Consider the following 19,031-nt stretch of genomic DNA (forward strand, 5'->3'; position numbering starts at 1 on the left):
AACAGAACCTTGCGGTACACCACTAGTAACTAAACTCCAGGATGAACATTTGCCATCAACCACCACCCTCTGTCTTCTTTCAGCTAGCCAATTTCTGATCCAAATGCACATGGGATACCAGGTAACTTGATAAGGTGGATTCAAAATTGGCTTAGCTGTAGGAGACAGAGAGTGATGACAGACGGCTGTTTTAGTAACTGGAAGCCAGTGTCCAGTGGCGTACTACAGGGATCTGTGCTGGGTCCCCTATTGTTTGTCATTTATATAAACAACATAGATGACTATGTGGGGGGCAGGATCAGTACGTTCGCAGATGACACAAAGATTGGCCGAGTGGTTAACAGTGAGGTGGAGTGTCTTAGGTTACAGGAAGATATAGACGGGATGGTCAAATGGGCAGAAAAGTGGCAGATGGAATTTAACGCTGAAAAGTGTGAGGCGATACACTTTGGAAGGAGTAATGTGACACGGAAGTATTCAACGAATGGCCTGACACTGGGAAGTTCCGAGGAACAAAGGGACCTTGGCGTGTTTGTCCATAGATCTCTGAAGGCAGGTTAATAGGGTGGTGAAAAAGGCATATGGGACACTTGCCTTTATCAATCGAGGCATAGATTACAAAAGCAGGGAGGTCATGTTGGAGTTGTACAGAACTTTGGTAAGGCCACAGCTGGAGTACTGTGTGCAATTCTGGTTGCCACATTATAGGAAGAATGTGATTGCATTGGAGGGGGTGCAGAGGCGATTCACCAGGATGTTGCCTGGGATGGAACATTTAAGTTATGAAGAGAGATTGGATAGGATTGGGTTGTTTTCGCTGGAGCAGAGAAGACTGAGGGGTGACCTGATTGAGGTGTACAAGATTATGAGGAGCATGGACAGGGTGGATAGGGAGCAGCTGTTCCCCCTAGTTGAAGGGTCAGTTACAAGGGGTCACAAGTTTAAGGTGAGGGGCGGGAGGTTTAAGGGGGATTTGAGGAAGAACTTTTTTACCCAGAGGGTGGTGACGGTCTGGAATGTCCTGCCTGGGAGGGTGGTAGAGGCAGGTTGCCTCACATCTTTTAAAAAGTACCTGGATGAGCACTTGGCATGTCATAAAATTCAAGGCTATGGGCCAAGTGCTGGCAAATGGGATTAGGTAGACAGGTCAGGTGTTTTAATGCATCGCTGCAGACTCGATGGGCCGAAGGGCCTCTTCTGCACTGTATTATTCTGTGATTATCTGTCGAGACAAAGGCAGCTGCTAACCAAGGTCAAAATCTTGGGTTGCTATGGAATCAAAGAAACTGACTGGTACAGTTTTGAGATATGAAACCACAGATTGACACTACGGCTGGAATTTTAACAGCATGGGGGGTAAGTCCTGATGGTGGGAGCAAATGTGGATCGCAAGCCCAGGTGGGCAGCGGGACCCCGGTGGCCTCTTAATCAAAGGGTCAGCAGCCTTGCCAGCGCCACAGAGAGGTGGCTGCTGCTGAGGCTGCAAGAAGAATGAGAGGGCTCCTCCATTTTCAGGCACCCTCACAGGAGAAAATTTTCCTCTCTGTAACCGCTCCAGCGGCGGCAGTGGGGTCGGCCTTTGCTGGCAGAGGCCCCCTCCTTGGGCCAAGTAGCCTCTAAATGCAATTGTTTAGTACCCCTCCCAGGAAGCCGTCTCCATACAGCTGTCAGTCTGCCATGTAGGGGGCTGCTTCGCACCGGCAAATTAGGCCTTTAACTGCCTAAATTGGCCATCCTCCTCCAGTTGGCAGGCAGCCGAGCTGCTGCCATTCCTGCCATTGGTAAAAATGGCCTGGCAGTGAACTGCATTGGAGAAGCCCTCCCTATGCGGCTCCCCAGCATTTTACCAGCCCCAACTGCCCCCCCCCCCCCCCCAACCCCAACCGAGGGCTGGTAAAATCTAGCCCCATGAGTTAAACCCATTACACTATGAACCAACCAATGAACAATAAAGGGTGGAGGCATACTTGAAAGCATCAGTCTTCAAGATGTGCATGTGAAGATCACAAAGAAATTACGGTAAAAAAGGATACAAGAACTTGATGACACCAAGCTCTTGTACCGCAGTCGGCTGGGACACGAGTCCTAGCCTAACGGAAAGGCGTCTAAAGATTCAACAGACTGTGGGGGATTATCGGTCTGACCAATTGGGGCACTTGAAGATTTCAGGACAGGTATAGTTGTGTTTCTTATTAAATCCGTGTATTTGTGATTAAATAAAGATAATCTGTGTGAGATCGTGCATCTGTGTGTTTCTGTTAAGGTGGACTCAGGTCCACAATCCCCACTTTAACATCCACGCTAGGAGAAGCGAGAGGACAATTCCTACAATGCCAACCATCCATGTTTTCACACCAAGGATCCGCACTTGCAGGTAACAATCACTGAGAACTTAAACTACCTGCAGAGCATCAAGACAACCTCATGAACCATCTTCGTTTGTTTGTTTGAAATGGTCCCTTTCTGCTCATTCTTCACCCATCCCTGCCCTGCCCCTCCTATCTGATGTTTGGGATGCTTTGCTTGGGGTTTGAACTCTGCTACACATTGAAGTTGATGCCCACAAACACAGCATGGTGACCTGAAGGTACAGCAAATTAATTTCTGCATATCTGCCTGAATTAGATTTTAAGGTAAACTTTATTGATACCTGAATTGCTGACCTTCTAATAGCTTTGAGAGATCAGCAATAGCCACCCATAGCACCATTGCAACCCCAAGCAAAGTGGGAGCTGCAACTAGAGGAAGCAACTTGGGGTGACAATGAGGGCAATACAACAGAAGAAGAGAGGGAGAGTAGCTCTGTGACACTGATGACCATTGAAAATAATTTTAGAATGATAAATAATTCACTTTAGCAACTGCGATACTGGAACATAGCCACAATAAACCACAATTTCTCCACAAGAAATGAGAGGCATTCTTCTTGCCACAATTTTCTGCTACATAAGTAATGGAATGTTGGGTTTTTCTGCAGCTTATGTTGTGCTACACTGCATTTTCACTGTGACTACATATGCGAGACCTATGTTTAGAGCTTTTTTTTTTGAGTTATCACCCTTCTTGGGGCTGTGTTAGCTCTTGTTGGTTGATATATAGGTTAATAAAGCAGGCCGGAATCGGAGCAACATAAAGCAGGCCGGGATCACAGCAGCGAAGCAGAAAGCAGGCCGGGATCGGAGTGGGCTGTGAACCTGAACCGAATGGGAGGAAAAACTAATTGTGAAGTGATGTCACAGGACAAGATGTCATATGGGCTGAGTATACTGGTAAGTTTTTAATTTAATCTAAATCAATCAACTATAAAGTAAGACTTGATCAATTGATTAGTATAAAAACTAAAGCCAATTTGATAATTTATCATATAATTAAAATCAGTGCTCAATTAATCAGGTCTAGGAGGTAAAGTTAAAATTAAACAACAGATTAAATAACATTAAATGGTTCTGAATTTTACAATAAATTGAGGTCTAAGGTTTTTAGATAATAGGTAAAATATTTCAATCAACCTCCTGATAAAATAAAGTGACATCGGCATAGGAAAAGCAGCTAATTGGTGATGAGTAGCTGGTGAGTCTTTATTTAAGCAGCAGTTTAATAGTCTAATAAATAGAGGCATGGCAGAGCATCTCAGTAACGAGGAGTGCACAGCCTGTACCATGTGGGAACTCCAGGATGTTTCTCATGTCCTGGACAACCACATGTGCAGGAAGAATCGTCAGCTTCAGCTCTGGGTTTCGGAGCTTGAGCAGCAGCTGGCATCACCGCAGCGCATCCACAAGGCTGAGAGTTTAATGTTAAGCACGTTTAGAGATAGGGTCACCCCACAGCCCAAGGGTATGCAGGCAGAGAGGGTGACCGCCAGGCAGTCAAGGAAGGCCAGGCAGTTAGTGCAGAAGTTCCCTGAATGTCTTTCACTTTCCAACCAGTAGTTAGTTCCGAGTATTGGTTCCTATTGAGAGTGCAGAGAGTGTCAAGTTCTGAGCACCACAGCTGGCTCAGCGGTATGGGGTGGCAGGAGGAAGATTGAGAAATCAATAGTGATTTGAGGATTCGACTGTTAGAGGTACAGACAGGCGTTTCTGCAGCTGCAAAACGTAATCCAGGATGCCTCCCTGGTGCCAAGGTTAAGGATATCACTGAGCAGCTGCAGAGGATCCCGAGGGGGGAGGGTGAACAGCAGCGGTCGTGGTCCATATTGGTATCAATGACATAGGTAGAAAGAGGGATGAAGTCCTGCAGGCAGACTTTAGGGAGTTAGGAAATAAATGAGCAAGCAGGACCTCAAAGATAGTAATCTCCAGATTACTCCCAGTACCACGTGCTAGTGAGTTTAGAAATAGGATAGCGCAGATGAATGCATGGCTGGCGAGATGGTGCAGGAGGGAGGGCTTTAGATTCCTGGGATATTAGGACTGGTTCTGGGGAGATGGGATCTATACAGGCCTAATGGGTCGCACCTGAACTGAGCCAGGTCCAGTGTCCTTGCGGGGCAGTTTGCTCGTGCTATTGGGGTTTAAACTAACTTGGTAGAGATGTGGGAACCAGGATGTAAAGCGAAAAAACAAGATGCACAGAGAATTGGGAGTCACAGCGAGCACTGGAGTGTGGAACAATAAAGTATTAGGTGCGGTCAGAGTAAGAGGGAATGTAATAAAGGTCTAAATTAGGTTTACTGTGCATGTATGTGAATGCACAGAATGTGGTAAATAAGGTTGGTGAGCTGCAGGCACAGATAGCCACAAGGGAATATGATGTTTTGGTGATAACAGAGACCTGGCTCAATAAAGGGCAGGAGTGGGTACTAAATATTCTTGGATACAAGGTGTTCAGGAAAGATAGGGAAGGAAAGAAAGGAGGAGCAGTAGCAACTTTGATTGAGGACATTACAGTGCTGCTGACAGAGGATGTCTCAGAGGGGTCAGGGACACAATTTATTTAATTAGAGCTAAGAAACAATAGAGGTTCCATTACACTACTGAGTGTATTCTGTAGGCCACCAACTAGTGGGAAAGATATAGAGGAACAAATTTGCAAGGAAATTACAGAGAGGTACAAGAAATATGGAGTAGTTGTAATGGGGGACTTTTCCTAATATAGACTGGGATAGTAAAAGTGTAATGGGTGGGGGGGGGGGGGGGGGTGGGGGAAGAGTTTATGAGGCGTGTTCAGAAAAATGTTCTAGATGAGTATGTTTCTGGCCCAACGAGGAAGGAGGCACTGCTGAATCTGATTCTGGGGAATGAGGTGGGTCAAGTGTCAATAGGGAAACAGTTATGGGACAGTGATGATAGAGGTTTAGGTTAGCTATGGAAAAGGGCAAGGAGCAATTCAGAGCAAAAATAATTAATTGGGGGGAGAATGGATCTGGCTCAGGTAAAATGGAATCAAAGATTGGCAGGCAAAACTGTAACAAAACTATGGGCTGCCTTTAAAGAGAAAATAGTTTGGGTATAGTTAAGCAACATTCCCAAGAGGGGTAAAGGTAGGACAAACAAATCCAGAGCTCCCTAGATGATGAAAAGGATAAAGAGTAAGATGAAGCAGAAAAAGGGTGCATATGACAGATGTCAGGTGGATAATACAACTGAGAACCAGGCTGAATATAGAAAGTTCAGAGGGGAAGTGAAAAAAGAAATGAGAATAAGAGAGTATAATAAGAAACTGGCAGCAAACATAAAAGGGAATCCAAAAGTCTTCCATAGGCATATAATAGAGGGGAGACAGTGGCATAGAGGTCCAGGTTAATGCCCTGAGGACACGGGTTCAGATCACACCATGGCAACTCGTGGAATTAAAAAATCAATGAGTTAATAAATTCAACGAATTAATTAGTTAAAAATCTGGAATTGAAAGCTAGTTTCAGTAATGGTGCCATAAAGCTATTGATCATAAAAATCCATCTGGTTCACTAATGTCCTTTAGGAAAGGAAATCTGCCGTCCTTACCTGGTCTGGCCTACATGTGACTCCAGACCCACAGCAACCTGGTTGACTCTTAACTGCCCACTGAAATGGCCTAGCAAGCCACACTGTTGTCAAATGCTGGCTTTGCCTAGGACATTCACATCCCATAAAATAATTTTTTTTTAAAACAGTAAAAGGATGGTAAAAAGAGGAGTGGAGCCGATTAGAGACCAAAAAGGGGACTTATGCATGGAGTGAGGGGACATGGCCAAGATACTAATTAAGTACTTTGTATCTGTCTTTGCCAAGAAAGAAGACGGTGCCTAAGTCATCGTGGAAAGAGGTGGTACTGGATAGGCTAGCTGTGCTTAAAGTTGATAAGTCACCAAAACCAGATGAGATGCATCCAAGGATACTGAGGGAAGTAAGGATAGAAGTTGTGCAGGCACTGGCCATAATCTTCCAATCCTCCTTAGATAAAGAAGTGGTGCCAGAGGACTGGAGAATTGCAAATGTTACACTCTTGTTCAAAAAAAGATGGTAAGGATAAGCCCAGCAACTCCAGGCCAGTCAGTTTAACCTCAGTTGTGGGAAAGCTTTCAGAAATGATAATTCAGGACAAAATTAACAGTCACTTGGACAAAAGGTTAAATCATGTTTAACTAACTTGTTTTGAGTTTTTCGTTGAGGTAACAGAGAGGGTTGATGAGCGTAATGCGGATGATGTGGACTACATGAACTTATAGAAGGCATTTGATAAAATGCCACATAACAGGCTCGTCATCAGCAAAGTTGAAGCCCTAGAATCAAAGAGACAGTGGCACCATGGATACGAAGTTGGCTGAGTAACAGTAAACAGAGAGTAGCCGTGGACTGGAAGAATGTCGATAGTCAGGTTCCCCAGGGGTCAGTATTGGGACCCCTACTTTTCTTGATCTATATTAATGACCTAGACTTGGGTGTACAGGGCACAATTTCAAAATTTGCAGCTCACACAAAACTTGGAAGTATTGTGAATTGTGAGGAGAATAATGATAGACTTCAAGCAGAGACAGGCTGTGGAATGGGCAGACAAGTGGTTGATAACATTTAATGCAGAGAAGTGTGAAGTGATTTATTTTGGTAGGAAGAATGAGAGGCAATGTAAACTAAAGGGTACAATTCTAAAAGGGGGTACACGAGCAGAGGGACCTGGAGGTATATGTGCACAAATCATTGGCAGGACAGGTTGAGAAAGCAGTTAATAAAGCATACAGGATCCTGGGCTTTAGAAATAGGGGCATAGAGTACAAAAGCAAGAAAGTAATGATGAACCTGTATAAAACACTGGTTCAGCCTCAGCTGGAGTATGTGTGTAATTTTGGGAACCACACTTTAGGAAAGACGTGAAGGCATTAGAGAGGGTGCAGTAAAGATTCACAAGAATGGCTCCAGGGATGAGGAACTTCAGTTACGTGGATAGATTGGAGAAGCTGGGGCTGTTCTTGAAGATTAAGAGGTGATTTGATAGAGCTGTTCAAAATCATTAAGTCTGGACAGAGTAGATAGAGAAAAAGTGTTCCCATTGGCAGAAGGGTTGAGAACCAAAGGCCACTGATTTAAGGTGATTGGCAAAAGAAGCAAAGGTGACATGAGGGAAAAACATCTTTATGCAGCGAGTGGTTAGGATCTGGAATGCACTGTCAGAGTGTGGTGGAGGCAGATTCAATTGAGGCCTTCAAAAGAGAATTGGATAATTATGAGGAAAAAAGGTTTGCACAGTTATGGGGAAAAACTGGTGGAGTGGGACTAGGCGTGTTGCTCTTGCAGAGAGCCAGCATGGACACAGTGGGCTGAATAGGCTCCTTTTGTGCTGTTGCCATTCTATGATTCTATGTATGTTGTTATGCAAGTGAACATGGCAGCCATTTTGCTATGGTGCTTCAAAAAAGCAGTGAGATGAATGGTCTTTGATGGTGTTAGTAGAGGGTTCAATATTAATCAGGACATCAGGTCTTTGAATAGTCCCAGAGGACCTTCGCCATCTTAACATCTCATCCAAAGTATGAGAGTATCTCAATTGTCAACCTTGATTAGGTGCTCAAGTCCAGGAGTAGGGTTTGAACCTGCAAGTAAAAACCAAATGTATCCACTACTTTGTGCCCCTTTTGTTTTGCAGGAGTGTTTTCAGGGAGTTTCTTCTATACAGCCTGGGCGAAAAGTGCTGTGGAATCTGATTGCCCCTTTTATATTACACAGCAACATGCGATTGTGCATGCACGCATATGGTCAGGTTCAGTCACTCCCTCAAGCCAGCATCCTTGGTAGCGTGATTTGGCCAACTCTCTCCTCAGGAAGTCCGAAACTTGCTGTGGCACGGTCCAAAGGTGCCACACACCCCCTTGTTCCTTCAACAAGCAGCCAGGCTTCTTGTGTGAGCTGAGAACACCGAATGTCAGTTAGTCAAATGACCATGGCCCCACCTAATGTTCCAGCCAGAATCAGAAGCTAGAGCCCTGTCTGATACTGTCCTCTCAGTAGACCAGAAAGACCTAGGCCAATTATAATGCCCCCAACCTGTCTTGGCCATGATCAGCTAAACCAGCACAGAATCTGGAAATCTGATCTGGAATCTTCGGGTCTGTATGCAGAAGTGCCGAACCATCATGTCTTTGCTCAGAAGGTCATTAAAGGAGTAGTGTTATTAACTTGCATTCCTCAAATACAGATAGAGAGCTCCAGTGCTTTAAAAGGTAGTGAGAGAGAAAAACTAACAATGAAAGAAGGGAGAAGAGAAAGTCCCACTCAATGAGCAGGGTTTTGAGAGGCTTTTCAAAGTAGAGAAGGAAGTGGTCGGCTAAAGAGATTTAGAGAAGAAGTTCCAGAGGATATGAAGGTGGAAGAGCAGTCACAGATGGTGGTGCCTGCAACAGAATATTGCTGAGGAAACTCTTAATTTTGTTTTTAAAGAGAATGCTAATATTACATTTTAAACCTTGGCCTTGCTGGTGAGATTATTTCCTCTAAAACATTCAAATTAGACTTTAAAAAAACACTCAACTACAAAGATGAACCATTTGGCCTGCCATGGATAAGGCCTTCCTTTGAAAGGAGGTCAAAAGCAGAATAACAGGGACAACCCTCTTTTCAGTTTGTGCCCAAGGTTGCCACAGGATTTACACTCCACATTGTGGAGTACTCATCTACTTTTTCATAATTAATGATCATTTCTTTCTCTCCAACTTCATTACAACCCCCTCCCACCTTCTCAGTCCTAACTTACAATGTTCAGTACTGGCTTGAGGCAGCATTGATTTATTTTTGTATGTGTGTGTGTTTCTGTGTGCATTTAGCATCTGGATGTGATTATCAAGCTGGACAGGAGCCAACACTTTGGAGTTTTGGCTGTTATTTGAATGTGGGGAGAACCAGAAAAGTCTCTAAACATCTGGTGAATTTGGAGGGTAGGGGGAGTTGCTAATCAGAAGCAGATCAGAGCTGCTGCTGTCCCTCCTGCCTGCTAAACACGAATGTGCAAAAGAAAATATATATCTTGAATTACCGAGCTAATTTAGAGACATTACTGTTCAAAATTACACTGTGCAATTTAGCAGAAGTGTTTCCCCTTTTCTTCCAAAGACTGGAATTAATTTTAAAGAATGCTGATGAACTCAACACCCTGCAATGTAACTGGGGAGTGTTGGGGGAGGGGTGGGGGGGGGGTGGGGTTGGGGGAGGCGGGACCAGACAGTATTATGCATGAACACACATGCAGAGCTTTATGTCCATCTGTTCTTTTAGGTCAATATGCTGAGCAATTTATTTTAACAACAACTTGCATTTATTTATTTATATTTAGAGATACAGCACTGAAAGAGGCCCTTCGGCCCACCGGGTCTGTGCCAACCATCAACCACCCATTTTATACTAATCCTACACTAATTCCATATTCCTACCACATCCCCACCTGTCCCTATATTTCCCCTACCACCTACCTATACTAGGGGCAATTTATAATGGCCAATTTACCTATCAACATGCAAGTCTTTGGCATGTGGGAGGAAACCGGAGCACCCGGAGGAAACCCACGCAGACACAGGGAGAACTTGCAAACTCCACACAGGCAGTACCCAGAATTGAACCCGGGTCGCTGGAGCTGTGAGGCTGCGGTGCTAACCACTGCGCCGCCTTTAATTTAGTAAAGCATTCCAAGGCACTTCACAGAAACAATTATCAAACAAAATTTGACACCGAGCCATTTAAGGAGATAGCAAGACTGGCAACCAAAGGTTTGGTGAAAATGGTAGGTTTTAAGGAGTATCTTAAAGGAGGAAAGAGAGGTGGAAAGTTGAGGAAGGGAATTTCAGAGCTGCAGGCCCAGGCAGCTGAAGGCACGGCCGCCAATGGTTTTGGCTGCAGTTACACTATTAACCCACCTGCTCTTTAGATTGAGCACAGAGACTCCTGTTCATATTGCAAGATATACAAACCAATAACATAACCACGATTGCCCGAAGCACCGAGTCCCTTCATTGCCAGAGTCCCACATTATTAAAAGACACTGAACATCGTAAACGATACCTGTATTCTGCTCCCCAGCCTTTGACGAAGCTCATTCGGATTGTGCACATCCTGGTCAGCTGGTACACTGCTTCGAAACCCTGGTTCACTGACTGAGCCAATAGGGCTGCAAACTCCTGATTATTAAAGATCTTGAGGTTGCATCCTGTTAAGCAAAAGAGCAAACTCATTGCAGATCAGAATGCACATCACTTGCCAGAAAACTGGCATTTTCCTCCCACAGAATTCCAACCCCCCACCGCCCTGATTCCAGCATGTTCCTCCCTGCCAAGTAAGTGTGTTTGCCTATTTAAACCATCTAAACCTGCCAACCTGTAGCTCACTCCTGGGTAACTATTATTCTAGTAATAAACTATCTAAACCCCTTGATTAAATTCTAGCCTGTAGCTCACTCCTGGGGAACTGTTATTCTACTTATAAACCATCTGAATCTAGCCTGCAACTCACTGCTGGGAATCAGTTATTCAATATATAAACCGTCAAACCGCTTGCCTTTAAATTTAACATCCGTTCAGTAGTTTGCAACAGCTGTGTTAGTGAGTGTGTCAGAAACCACAAGGGCTGCAGTGTATTACAAAGGCAGTCTCATCACAATTTAAGAGATGGATTGTGGCTATGAATTATACTCTCACATATTATTACCTCTCATTACTCAGGGTTGTGTGGCCCTGGACCAGCTCTCAGGGTGATCCAAAGTCTTGGCCCCTTTGCAAAGAATAGAGTGACTCTTGGGGCACAAGAGACTCACCGCAGCCTCACAGCTCCAGCGACCTGGGTTCGGTTCTGGGTACCGCCTGTGTGGAGTTCGCAAGTTCTCCCCGTGACTGTGTGGGTTTCTGCCGGGCGCTCCGGTTTCCTCCCACAGCCAAAGACTTGCAGGTTGATAGGTAAATTGGCCACTGTAAATTACCCCTAGTATAGGTAGGTGGTAGGAGAATGGTGGGGACAGGGTAGGGAATATGGGATTAATGTAGGATTAGTATAAATGGGAGGTTGTTGATCGGCACAGACTCGGTGGGCCGAAGGGCCTGTTTCAGTGCTGTATCTCTGTATGACTCTATAATAGTCGATGGCATCATTGCCTGACACAGCAAGCTTCAGTGAGGGTTAAAAGAATTTGTCAGGTCATATTTCTATGCAAGAATAGTTATGAATAGACAGTGGGGAAGTACCATGAACAGAAAGTACTCCTCTCCCCACCTTCCACCACCCGCCCACAAGTTTCCCTTCCCTTTTAACAGAAGGCAACATATGAAAGCTGCTCTTTCGCAGTTACCTGGCGGGATCTTGCAAACGGTCGCAGGGTGCCACCCATAGCGCTGGTTGCAGTTCGGACTCTGAACAAAGATGGCACTGTCGCTCAAGCATTCAGCAAACACCTCTCCCCCAATGTAGTATAGCCTGACTCCCCTGCCTGGAATGCACAGGATACATGGCCGTCAGCAGTCAAAAACACAACCAAGCCAAACACAGAGCCTTTTCAGCATTGCTCCATATGAAACAGAGTGTCCTTAAAGAACCCAGCTGCATTAAACATAATCCCTCTGTTTACAAACCCAAGTATGCAAACTTGAAGAAACCATGAAGATAGTGTTAACAATGAAGCATTTGGAAGGCACTAAAAAGAAATCTAAATGAGATAAGAAATAAAAACACACTCTGGCTGTCTGCGATATTATTTTAAAAACTAAAAGTTCTTTATGTATTCTCATGGGAACGCATACACTATTTCAGTGGCAGACCCTGAACTCCTATAGTGCCCTGGGCTTGGACCTTACAGCTAACTTTGTCTTGAGTCAGGCAAATTTTGTCTGTCCCATCATCAGGACCCTAAATGTGCACATGAAATGGGCCCATGATCTCTGTTCGGCAGCAGTCTACTCACCAGACCACAATCTCATATGCAAGACTTAACTACAGTGATCTACGAGTCATTTCTATGTATATGGACCGTGTTAATGTGCATGTGTACGCGATGCTTATAAATACTATAAGGTCGACTTTTCGGCCTGTTATTTTAATACATGGCTTTCACTACTGCAGTGAATGCTGGAAATGCCACATTTCCATAGCTACAAGAGAGAACATCTGTACACCCTGCAATCAGACGAGCTGTAAAGTGAGAAAAAGAAATGCAGTAAAAGGGAAAGGCAAGCAAACAGAATATCAGAGGGGAAGAGGAGGACATGTTAAATGGTGCTTGGTCATTCCCGATGAGTGAGACTGAGACAGACACAGCTTGCCACTTTTAACCACCTCTATGTTTTTGGCTCAAGGTGATGTTTCAGGTACACAACCCATGATTCAAAATCTCACAACGGATGATTTATCTGTTGTCGACAGCTCTGGTAAATATGTGTTCATTCATGACGGGAAGGTCATGCCTGATAAATCTCATTGAATTTTTTGAAGAGGTGACTAAGGTCGTGGACAGGGAAATGTCTATGGATGTTATTTATATGGACTTCCAGAAGACATTTGATAAAGCCCCACATAAGAGACTATTAATTAAGATAGAAGCCCATGGAGTTGAGGGCAAATTATTGGACATGGTTAGGAAGTTGGTTGAGTGGTAGGTGACAGAGAGTGGGGATAATGGGTAAGTACTCCGATTGGCAGGATGTGACTAGTGGATCTGTGTTGGGGCCTCAATTATTCACATTATTCATTAACGACTTGGATGATGGCAAAGCAAGTCATATATCCAAATTTTCTGATGATACAAAGTTCGGCGGTATTGTAGACAGTCTAGATGATAGCATAAAATTGCAAGGAGATATTGACAGACTAGGTGAATGGGCAAAACTGTGGCAGATGGATTTCAATGTGGGCAAGTGTGAGGTTATCCATTTTGGACCAAAAAACGATAGAGCAGGGTACTTTCTAAATGGGAAGAGGTTAAGTACAGTGGATGTCCAAAGAGACTTGGGGGTTCAGGTGCATAGATCCTAGCCTCACAGCTCCAGCGACCCGGGTTCAGTTCTGGGTATTGCCTGTGCGGAGTTTGCAAGTCCTCCCTGTGACCGCATGTGTTTCCTCCGGGTGCTCCGGTTTCCTCCCACATGCCAAAAACTAGTGGGTTGATAGGTAAATTGGCTATTGTAAAAAAAATTGCCCTTAGTGTAGGTAGGTGGTAGGTGAATTGAGGGAAGGTGGGGATGTGAGAAGGGAAAAATGGGATTAATATGTAGGATTAGTATAAATGGGTGCTTGATGGTCGGTGCAACTCGGTGGGTTGAAGAGCCTGTTTCGGTGCTGTATCTCTCTATAACTCTTGAAGTGCAGAAAATAATCAAAAAGGCTAATGGAATGATAGCCTTTATATCTAGAGGATTGGAGTATAAAGACACAGAGGTTATGCTGAAGCTGTACAAAACCCTGGTTAGACCCCACTTGGAGTACTGTGAGCAGTTCTGGGCACCACACCTTAGGAAGGATATATTGGCCTTGGAGGGAGTGCAACGCTGGTTTACAAGAATGATACCTGGACTACAGGGGTAAAAGTTACGAGGAGAGATTACACAAATTAGGCCGGTTTTCGCTAGAATTTAAAAGGTTAAGGGGTGATCTGATCAAAGTCTTCAAGATAACAACAGGAAAAGATGGGCTAGATAAAGATAAACTATTTCCACTGGTTGGAGATTCTAAAACTAGGGGGCATAATCTAAAAATTAGGACCAGACCGTTCAGGAGAGATGTTAGGAAGCACTTCTTCACGCAAAGGGTGGTAGAGGTTTGGAACTCTCTCCCACAAACAGCAGTTGAAGCTAGAACAGTTGTTAATTTTAAATCTGAGATAGATTTTTGTTAAGCAAAGATATTGAGGGATATGGCCAAAGGCAGGTATATGGGGGAGGCGGTGGTGTAATGGTATTGTCACTGGACTAGTAACCCAGAGACCCAGGGTATTGCTCTGGGGACATGGGTTCAAATCCCACCACAGCAGAAGGTGGAATTTGAATTCAATTAATAAATCTGGAATTAAAACGCTAGTCTAATGATGGCCATGAAACCATTGTCAATTGTTGTAAAAACCCATCTGGTTCACTAATGTCCTTTAGGGAAGGAAATCTGCTGTCCTTACTTGGTGTGGCCTACATGTGACTCCAGACCCACAGCAATGTGGTTGACTCTTACATGCCATCTGAAATGGCCTGGCAAGCCACTCAGTTGTATCTAACCGCTAGCATGGACTGCAGCAGTTCAAGAAGGCAGCTCACCGCCACCTTCTCAAGGGCAATTAGGGATGGGCAATAAATGCTGGCCTGGCCAGCGACGCCCACATCCCATGAATGAATTTAAAAAAAAATATGGAGTTAGGCTGCGCATCAGCCATGATCTCATTGAATAGCAGGACAGGCTCAAGGGGCTGAATGGCCTACTCCTGTTCCTATCTTCCTATGTGTTAAATGGGAAAGTTTACTCAATACACCTGCACAACAGCATCTCTTGGTTATCTCCTGTTCCCTTATAAAATAGGAAAGCTATCAAGAATCCTCTGTTTCTCATTCATGCCAACACAGGAGGATATCTGCACAAAATGTCTCCTCCGAGGCTGTCTCCAGTCAGCACTTCTAAAGTATAAAATTAAACAACAGGAGTAATGCTGTTAAGAGTACAGGTCTCATCCTTTAGAGAAATTTAGTGAAACATAATTCCTTTTTTAATTAGAAAGAGAGGGGGTTGCTCCAATTGAGCTGAGTTTGCCTAAACTGTGCCTTAAACAATGGGATGGATAGACAGAAAGAAAGAGCTTGCATTTATGTATTTAATGGTCCAGTTGATCTGATTTTTGGAGCTGTTGGCTGAAGGAGGAATGCTGGCCAGGAGTCCAGGAGAACTCCCTGTCCTTCTTGAAATATTGACTTGGGATATTTATTTTATTATTCATTAAATGGATGTGGGCATCGCTGGCAAGGCTGACACTTATTGCCCATCCCTGGTTGCCCTGAGAATGTGGTGGTGGGCCTTCTTGAACCACTGCAAGCAATTTGATAAAGCTGAGTGGCTTGCTCGGCCACATCAGATAGCAGTTCAGAATCAACCACATTGGCATGACACAACATCATGAAATGTATAGATCGCCTTTACTGTAGTAAAACATCCCAAGGCGTTTCACAGAAGTGTTAGCAAACTGAATTTGACACAAGGTGCTTCACAAAAGTGTAAATCAGACAAAATTTAACACTAAGCCATTTAGAGATATTAGGGCAGCTGACCAAAAATTTCATCTAAGAGGTAGGTTTTAAGGAGAGACTTAAAAGGAGGAGCGAAAGACCGAAAGGTTTAGGGAGGGAATTCCAGAGCTTTAGCCCAGGCAGCTGAAGGCAAAGAAGTCAAGGATGGGTGGGGTGTGGGGGGAGGGGGGAAGAAATATCAGGAATGCATAGAGGCCAGAATTGGAGTTCTGCAGAGATCGCAGAAGGGTTGTTGGGCTGTGGGAGGTTACAGAAATAGGAGTGGGTGATACCACAGAGGGGATTTAAACTCAAGGATGAAAATTTTAAAGTCGAGGTGTTGCCAGACTGGGAGCCAATATAGGTCAGTGAGCACAGGTGTGATGGGTGAACAGGGCTTGGGGCGAGTTGGGAGGTTGGCCAGGAGTGCACTGGAATAGACCATTATCAATGTGCAACATGTAGGTATTGGGTAAGGACATCACTCAAAAGCCATCAGGAGTAGGAATTACAATAGTCAATGCAGTCCATTACCAATGTGCCTTCTCGTCAGCTCCACTGCTGCGTTCCTGTTCACATTTGACAGCAGCCCCAAGCAGAAGCGTTCGGAGTTGGATGGATCAGTGAAGCCATCCACAGTGAGAGAGGGCTGCGAAGCGTGGAAAGTCTCTCCTACTCGCTGGTTCAGTTCATAGTAAGCGATGGAGCACCAGAAAGCAGGCTCACAGTAGGTGACTGGCTGCAGATCTGCAATAGTAAAATAGTAAAAAATTAAAAAATTATGCGATAGTTCAGGACTCTAAATAAGTACATTGGCTGATTTTCCCCCTCGAAGCTCAAGTTTCTAAGCCCAATTTGTTGTACCCCAATCGATATCCTGTCAACACCATGAGCTGCACTAGGTTTCACACGATTGTTAGCATTCACCTTCAGAGTCGGGGGTAGAAAACAAATAGAATGAGATTTCAAAGCGTTGCTATCCAATTATACAGAAACAGGCTATTCAGCCCATCCGACCTGCACTTACAAAAGTCAGCATGCAGGTACGGCAAGTAATTAGGAAAGCAAATGGAATGTTGGCCTTTATTACAAGGGGGATTGAGTATAAAAGTAGGGAATAAAAACAAGAAATGCTGGAAATACTCAGCAGGTCTTGCAGCATCTGTGGAGAGAGAAGCAGAGTTAATGTTTCAGGTCAGTGACGTTTCATTAGAACCCCTGCTTCTCTCTCCACAGATGCTGCCAGACCTGCTGAGCATTTCCAGCATTTCTTGTTTTTATTTCAGATTTCCAGCATCTGCAGTATTTTGCTTTTATAAAAGTAGGGAAGTCTTGCTACAACTATAGAAGGCATTGGTGAGACCGTGCCTAAAGTACTGTATACAGTTTTGGTCACCTTATTTAAGGAGGGATATACTTGCATTGGAAGCAGTTCAGAGAGGGTTCACTAGGCTGATTCCTGGGATGAAGGAGTTGTCCCCTGAGGAAAGGTTGAGCGGGTTGGACCTATACTCATTGGAGTTTAGAAGAATGAGGGGTGATCTTACTTAAACATATAGGATTCTGAGGGGGCTTAACAGGGTAGATGCTGAGAGGATGTTTCCCCTCATGGGGGAATCTAGAACTAGGGGATACAGTTTCAAAATAAGGGGTCTTCCTTTTAAGACAGAAATGAGCAGCAATTTGTTCTCTGAGGGTCGTTAATCTTTGGAATTCTCTTCCCCAGAGAGCAGTGAAGGCTGTGTTATTCAATATATTCAAGGCTAAGTCTTACAGGTTTTTGATTTACAAGGGAGTCAAGCATTGTGGGGGGCTGGCAGGAAAGTGGAGTTAAGGGCACAATCTGATCAGCCATGATCTTATTGAATGGTGGATCAGGCGCGAGGGGCTGAATGGCCCACTCCTGCTCCTATTTCTTATGTCTTTATATCCACGAGTTATCTAGTCTAATTTAACTCTCCTGCTGTCTCCCCCATACCCATTAATATTCCTCTTTTCCAATCAACAAATTCACTTTTTAAAATGTTTCATTAAAACCTTCATTAAAAAAAGGTAAAAGAATGTAACAAAATGCAGTGGTTGGTTTGTGCACAGCAAAACACCACATTCAGGAAGGCAACAATCATTGGGTTATTCACAATCCAAATCAGATGTGGAAGTTAAGGGACCCGAAGTATAGCAAGTTCAAAGAGCAAATGGTCTTCACTTGCCTTGATTTTTGGTTATCAGGTTTTTTCCTGTTAATCACAGAAACCTCCCTGATGGTCTAAATGCGCAATTGCCTGTTGTATTATAAAGCTACACAAGCCCAGGATTGATCCCTGATCTGTGGCTAAGTTGCTTATCTCAGCAGTAGAGCTCCTCTAATGGCAGAGTGTCTCCCTGCACTGAGCAAAATCACTGCTGGACATTGCAAATTCACATGTCAGCTGCCTGGTGCAATTAGCCTCAGCAGCCCCAAGGTGCATGTTGGTTCAGGCCAACAGCTTTCGAATTTCTGAGCAAAACCATAAAAAGCAAAATAAGTGGAAAAGGCAGCACTAGCTCTGGATTTTTGCAAAGTGTTGAGGGCTGAGATTATGGTTTTGTACATCCCGATCATAGGCCATCATTTGTGAACTGAATGCTTCTCTCACACGCATAGACTCTCCCTCCCTCAAGCACACAGACACAGCGCAACTCAGTGAACAGCTGCTACACATTTTTCTACTTGGAACAGCTGGTCTCAGTAGCAGAATGCAATCTCCCAACAGAACGATGATCCCCATTTTAGAATAAAAGCCGCTAATTCCAGAACAATAGTCCTCTTCCTACGATCTCCCTCCCCATCCCCTCTCTGGAAAGCACCCATTCTCGCTGAGGTACAGTTGCACAGCCCAATAGTACTTTGCCCGAGATAACTATTTTTCACATGTTAAGCCAGGGACTGGGATTGGTGGAGGAGCGTGGGGGAAGAAAACACACAAGTGTTCAAATGTGGAGGGCATGTCTGGAGCACACTCACTCTCTCATTTTCATACACTTGTTCGCACAAAGTCACTCACCCAATGTCAATACCTATTTTGTCTAACAGGGATCAAGAGCAGTAACCCCGGCTGATCTTTAAACCATATCACAGTGTGAGTCACCAGTTTTGGGATAGATAGAAGGAAGTTGGAGGGGATTTGTTACTAAAGGTCTGTCACTGTCTCTGGTAATGATGCATTGCAGTTTGGTAGAATGAGCTGTCTTGTTGAGCAAGGGGGCAGAAGAAAACAAATGGATAAGGAGAGAAGACACACACACTTCACGTTCTAACTGCAACTAATGAACAGGAAGTGTAGTATTTCTGTTTGGCCTACTGAATCATCACACTGCAGTGCCACATTTCCTGTTTACATTTTAAACT

General features: G+C 44.3%; 1 protein-coding gene across 2 annotated transcripts in view; it reads right to left on the reverse strand.

Annotated features, from left to right (window-relative positions):
- smad3b (SMAD family member 3b) overlaps positions 1-19,031 on the reverse strand; it is a 124,262-nt gene that overhangs the window by 3,609 nt on the left and 101,622 nt on the right. The window contains exons 6-8 of one of the 2 annotated variants that reach the window (XM_068018168.1): positions 16,178-16,390; positions 11,743-11,880; positions 10,467-10,611 (exon numbers count right to left, since the gene is read on the reverse strand). In XM_068018168.1, coding sequence (XP_067874269.1) covers positions 10,467-10,611; positions 11,743-11,880; positions 16,178-16,390 — 496 coding nt within the window. The remainder of the gene's footprint in view (positions 1-10,466; positions 10,612-11,742; positions 11,881-16,177; positions 16,391-19,031) is intronic. The other variant, XM_068018169.1, reaches the window with a different exon arrangement.

Source organism: Heterodontus francisci, chromosome 38, assembly GCF_036365525.1.
Source record: "Heterodontus francisci isolate sHetFra1 chromosome 38, sHetFra1.hap1, whole genome shotgun sequence".
NCBI lineage: Eukaryota > Metazoa > Chordata > Chondrichthyes > Heterodontiformes > Heterodontidae > Heterodontus > Heterodontus francisci.